The sequence below is a fragment of the Mizuhopecten yessoensis genome, unplaced genomic scaffold, assembly GCF_002113885.1.
Source record: "Mizuhopecten yessoensis strain PY_sf001 unplaced genomic scaffold, ASM211388v2 scaffold10913, whole genome shotgun sequence".
Taxonomy (NCBI): Eukaryota; Metazoa; Mollusca; class Bivalvia; order Pectinida; family Pectinidae; genus Mizuhopecten; species Mizuhopecten yessoensis.
In genome coordinates this window covers 531,924-537,923 of record NW_018408784.1, presented here as the reverse complement: position 1 = coordinate 537,923, position 6,000 = coordinate 531,924, and the positions used below count along the sequence as shown (strand labels likewise).

Genomic DNA, 6,000 nt, shown 5'->3' with positions numbered 1-6,000 from the left:
GGCCATATTGGATTTCTGATCGACCCGAAAAATAACAACACTTTGTCAGGACCATGAGGCGATCATTCCTACCAACTTTCAGTTCAATCGGTCCAGCAGAACTTGACTTTAAGTTTGAAATAGGTTTTCAAAATGGCGGCCGTGGCGGCCATATTGGATTTCTGATCGACCCGAAAAATAACAACACTTTGTCAGGACCATGAGGCGATCATTCCTACCAACTTTCAGTTCAATCGGCCCAGCAGAACTTGACTTTAAGTTTGAAATGTAAAATGTTAACGGACGACGGACGACGGACGACGGACGACGACGGACGAAAACGGATAGCAATAGGTCACTTGAGCTAAAGCTCAGGTGACCTAAAAATCCACTCAGGACATATGACCTCTTCCATAAATACTATCTACGCTGAGTGGTAAATATCCTTCATTATTATACCTCTACTGAGTTTTCCCTTGATAAAAACAATACGATAAAATCTGCTATTTCCCTTAAATCACTTACATCTCTCCATCTGAGAGCTAATCCCTCCCCAAATTATGACTACTCCCTGCAAAAAAGGACTACTCCGTGCCAGAAAGAGGAGTCTCCCTCATGAATATTTGTAGGCGGAGCTTATAAGATTTCAACCAATGAAAACATTGGTAGGCGGGGCCTTCTCCGTGGCGCTCGTGACGTCACATTTTCAGAACCAAATGACAACAGTAAAAATGGCCACCAATGACGGCCGTTTTGTTGTTGTAAAGAGTAGTTACAGCAGATTTTTGACGCTAAACGTAGCTTAAATACAACAGCTGTTATATAGACTGCAGTGAATTCACTTCCAACTTATTTAACAGAACGGAATGCCGAAGCGTTGACGATTAGGGTCAAGCAAGTTCAGAGGAGGTGAACGTGTGTCCACACAAGTTTTATGCAGAACTTAAAAAAGTGGATGGGACTTGATATGGTAGGAAAACAATGGTGACTATGAGATACAGTCTATAAAAACACTTCTTGAATGCTAGAAATGAAGATATCATCAACGACGATGCATACAGTATTTTCATTTGTATTTTTTTCTCTTTGATATTGTAAAAGGAAATGAATAAAAGAATTCATTTGTTAAATTGCCTTTAATAATTTTTGTTATAATAAAACAGTTATAGAATGGGTAATTCGGGAAATAGCACATTTATGGTCCCCCGAGGTGAAAAACTACTTCCCGAGGCGGCATACTGTATACTATTGGATCAGATCACTTAAAAACCAGAATTTTTGTAACGTATGTTTAAGCTTGAATTTTCCGGGGTATTTTAAGAAATCGCCATATGCCTTGAGTTGAAATGATATGTACTGTATAAAGGGTATCTTAGTATGTAAAACGTTAAAACTTCTTCAGCATATACACGGGGAATATGTCTCTTAACAAATCTACTTTAACAAAATCTTCATGAAAATTGGGCTAGTTATTTATACAAGGAGAAAGATGAGTCTTAAAACATGTAATTAATGCAACAAGGTTAATAATTCACATCACACTAAAACAGTTCATTTATAAATTAATCACACTTTTTCATAGATATCTCACCAAAAAATAAGACAGCACAAGGTATTGTTAATGAAAGTTTGTTAATACAAATAAGAACATAAATAAGGGACATTTCTGGAAGTGAAAATAAACCCAAAAATTGAAAGTTGAATAACATGCGGGAGTGCATTCAAACCAACCTTGGAACCATTGCGGATACTGTTGAGGTATTTCATCATCTGTCAACAAAAAGGCATCAACTCACAATTTAGTGGAAAATTTCCCTTGAAGGAAAACAAATAGAAGTTATTTCATATAGTCTAACACAGCCCAGAAGAAAGGGGCCTTTGTAGGATTCAAGATCACCTTCCAATGGATAGGAGACTAAGGATTATCTCCTCTGCTTTTTGAAGATTTTTTTTCGAGAATTGTTCAATCAATAAAATCCTGTAATAAAAAAGTTTGTGCAAGAAATAAAGTAAGGTGGATATTCTGATTATATATATATATATACAAAGATGAAGATCAAGCTTCAGACAGAAAGGACAATAAAAACATTGACAACAAAACGATTTTGACGGATGATAAATCTTTCCATGGGCCAAATTTGTAACTGCCATCCAATTATGTCTCAAATGTGTAGAGCTTAAGGTGTTGAAAAGAGTATTGACCACTACAAACTTAATGGCATACATTTTATCCTTCCAAGTTTTGAATGGAGATACTCAATACTATGAATGAAGTCCAAAGAACACCTGTCAGTAAAAGCCACCAAATGGCACTCAATGGATGGTGTTCAACATTAACGTGTTTACACAATGGTCAAAATTAAAGGGCTTTATTTTCTTAGGTTTCAAAAGACCAGCTTTTCAACAATAGAAGTTACAGGCAGGGGACTGTTTGCTAAAATACAGTTTAGGTGAGGCATGTGTTCAGACAAGACCATCTTATATGGGGGGCATGATCATGAGCAGACACCTGTTATTTAACACCTCAATTAGTCTAATGGGCTGCACATATATATCTACACATTAATCCCTACATAAAGAATCTGTTAGATAGCCCATAGCACTTAACAGATGAAAGAACACATAAACTAAAAGTACTCTAGTCTAATTGATGCAAAAACGATATATCACAGTTAAATTTGCTGAATTTATAATTCTGTTTTCCATTTTCCAATGCTGGAACCTGTTATTAGTTAACATACTCAAAATAAATCCTTTTGATTTCCTTTCAACTAGGAAGTTTGTTCAACTACATACCCATGTATATAACCACTATTGTAATAAGAACCTTACATACTAGATACAAACAATGGTCAACTGACCAATATCCTGTTACAAAGGAACTCCATTACTAAACTGACATGCCTAAATACACCTTGATCAGGAAAAGGGAAATTAACAATCAGATTCCCAATTAACCAATATACAAAATGTATATCATACTCATTACCATGTATTAAAAGCAGGCTACATTGGTCTTTGCATCTAAAAGTAAATCAGATGTAGATATATCGGGAAGCAGATAACTACTAGGATTAACATGAACATGAAACTGAATACATTTTGATGATAAAATGTTAAATGTGGAAATCATTGACCTGAAGTTTCTAAAAGAAATGGCACACAACTCTTTTCTTCTGAACTTACTATCCGACAATAAATGTGTTTAAATCTAGACTGCCCAACACTTGACAGCTGTACATATAGCTAACATTTGTCTCTTTTTCAACATTTAGCATTGCCATAGTTACCCTCAGATGGAAATGATGGATGCAGTGCCTTACACTTGATAAAAGAGTGTGTAAGCAAACAGACAAAGATGTAAACGAATATCCATGCATCTACACCAATACAACGAAGTTGACTACCACCAATTCACTATACAAAATTGGCCATTAAAACAAGTGCAACCTTTGACCTTCTGCAGACCTACTTTACAGACCAACGGCATGCTCACCTCTTGGTGCGACTCCTTTTCCATGTTGCTCTCCAAGGAAGCAGCGTATGCACTGTCACTGTCATCTTCTTTGGGCATGGAGGCGAACTTGTCCGACTGAGCGGTGGATATTGGTGGCACCTTCTTGGTACTGCGCTTTGTGGCAGAACGGGCCAATGTTGGTTTGAGGGGGATGGGAGACTCATCATTGGCTGGAAAGACACATTTTCAATTTAGGTTAAGTTTTATGATACAGACTTAACTTTTCATAAATCAGTAACAGTTCTTGATCACCTCTCTGCCCCAGGATCATGACAGTGACTATAATTACCATGGCATGATTTTTGTAAGATTTTAACTGATATCTCGACCACAATCTTTCATCTCTAAATTGGTTCATTTAACTTGGACATCAGAACATGATCTAACCATATAATAATGTGTATTAAAACAAGTTATCTATGTAGTAGCTCTCATGTTTCCAAATAATTTGCTTTACTGTTTTCTTATTGACACCTTGTATCATGAAGCATTATCATATTCATTGATGGTCAACATTTGCTCTTTCTTCGTTCACGAAATTTTAATGTTCACAAGCAGCTGAAGTTAAATAGATCAAGCAAATGTCTGTTAGTATGAGGACAGACTACATCAAACAGCCAATAAAGATGGCAAGATCAAACAATGTTATAATTATCAAAACATCAAAAATTTCATAACAAGCATGCAAGTTCACAACATTAAAAGAATAGTAGAAAAGTCTTAAAATTCTGTTTGTAGGGAAAAAAACTTGACAATGCATAGTCCCTTAATTTCAGGACATCAAAAATGAACAATGGGCCATAATTTTATATAGTGGGGCATGCTCACCAGACCCAATTGCAGTGTGTATATGACACTCCACTATCCAAATAAATACCCAAATACGAAATTGGCAATTGTAGGCGACACCATGTACAGTATATGAGATATGGCCTACCCAAAATGACCAAAGGGCCTCAAATCTTTATAAAGTGGCCCGGGACAGAAGACCAAATTTCACTATGCCACACTCTGCCATCCAAAGACGTACTCGCATACAAAGTTTGGAACTTGATGGTGACAATAGTATATGACACAAGTCAATAATGCAGCAATCATATTTCTTCAATTATTAATGTTTTCATTGACTTTTCTAATCCTGGCACTGCCATTAAAATCAAATTTTGGTGCACAGGAAGCAAGTAACAGACCCAGATTAGCCCGAGAATAGAATACCAAACACGTACAGTCCACTAGAAGACTGAAGAATTGAAGAAATAGGGGAAAAAATAAGTATCTCATTCTGACATATTTTATTGTGACAAATAGAATATCTGTAATAATTTGGAAAGTACATGCAGCATACATCACATATTTTCATAGAAGTGTATACACATATAGAACAATCATGACATGTCACATCCAATGTTGCTAAAATGGAAAGAACGATAAAAAGTTTGTAAAATACAACAGTGGATGCTTTGTATACTACTACTTGTACCTCTCCAGTAGTCCACTTCAATGGGAGAAATTGGTGAGGCAGTCACGTCTGGTGAAAAAACAGGATTGAAACAGAACATCACTCTTAATGGTCAAAATTCATGATTGATCAAATTAGAAAAGTGTGTAAATTGACTCCTGCAATCACAGCAGACAAGGGAATCAACAATTAGCGCTTTATGATTTCCACATTCCATACAAACCTGATGCTTTAAACAGGTGCTGACAGTTTATAAAATTAGTTTACTTATGGCTTTGACGCATTAAAGGAAATTTTAGGACTGCATAGAATTTTTCTGGAGAAAATATAACGAAGTAAAGGGACATGAAAACAAATAGTAACTTCTTCCTTTCTGATAAAAAGCACAGCTGTGTCGGTGAGAACACTTTTTCATATTGATGCCATTTTATATGGGGCAAGCACCCTAGGAAAAATAAACAGAATCTGATTCTAAATAATTCCAAATCCAGGACCGTCTTGATGCGTCATCTCATGGAACGTTCACTATCATAATCACATATGAATTATAATTTCAAATAAAAAAATGGTGGTCTGCATAGAAAGTTCATTTGATATACTCATTCGTTGTGGAGAATATAAGATTACCATAACCTGTCCTCTTTTATAAATTGTCCCTGACCAATTGAACTCATCAGACAATAACTCAATTCTTTAAAACTTTTCAATACAATATAAAACGAAGAGATAAAAAATCTATTTGTGCAACTCTATATCAATGAGCCTATATAATCCGAGATAGAGGAAAATGAAAAAGTGAACAAAAACCCTTTATATTGTCACCTACGACCATTTCTTTGTAACTGTCATTATGACAACTGCAGGAAAGTGATTTATATATGCTGCCAGTTGATATGATCAATTCATTTAAACTGGTTTTATACCTCCTGAACAGGCAAGTGTTAATATGACAATTAACGTCTTCTTATATATCAAAAAATGGTGCCAATTCTTTCTAAAATTCTATCCAAGACTCCTGAGTGACGTATTTACTGTAAATGACCCA

General features: G+C 35.6%; 1 protein-coding gene across 7 annotated transcripts in view; it reads right to left on the bottom strand.

The window, feature by feature from the left end:
• LOC110463503 (TOG array regulator of axonemal microtubules protein 1-like) overlaps positions 1–6,000 on the bottom strand; it is a 57,333-nt gene that overhangs the window by 30,954 nt on the left and 20,379 nt on the right. For 3 of the 7 annotated variants that reach the window (XM_021518135.1, XM_021518139.1, XM_021518138.1), the window contains 3 exons: positions 4,977–5,024; positions 3,476–3,666; positions 1,711–1,749 (listed from right to left, as the gene is read on the bottom strand). In XM_021518135.1, coding sequence (XP_021373810.1) covers positions 1,711–1,749; positions 3,476–3,666; positions 4,977–5,024 — 278 coding nt within the window. The remainder of the gene's footprint in view (positions 1–1,710; positions 1,750–3,475; positions 3,667–4,976; positions 5,025–6,000) is intronic. The other 4 variants (XM_021518137.1, XM_021518140.1, XM_021518136.1 and 1 more) reach the window with 3 other exon arrangements.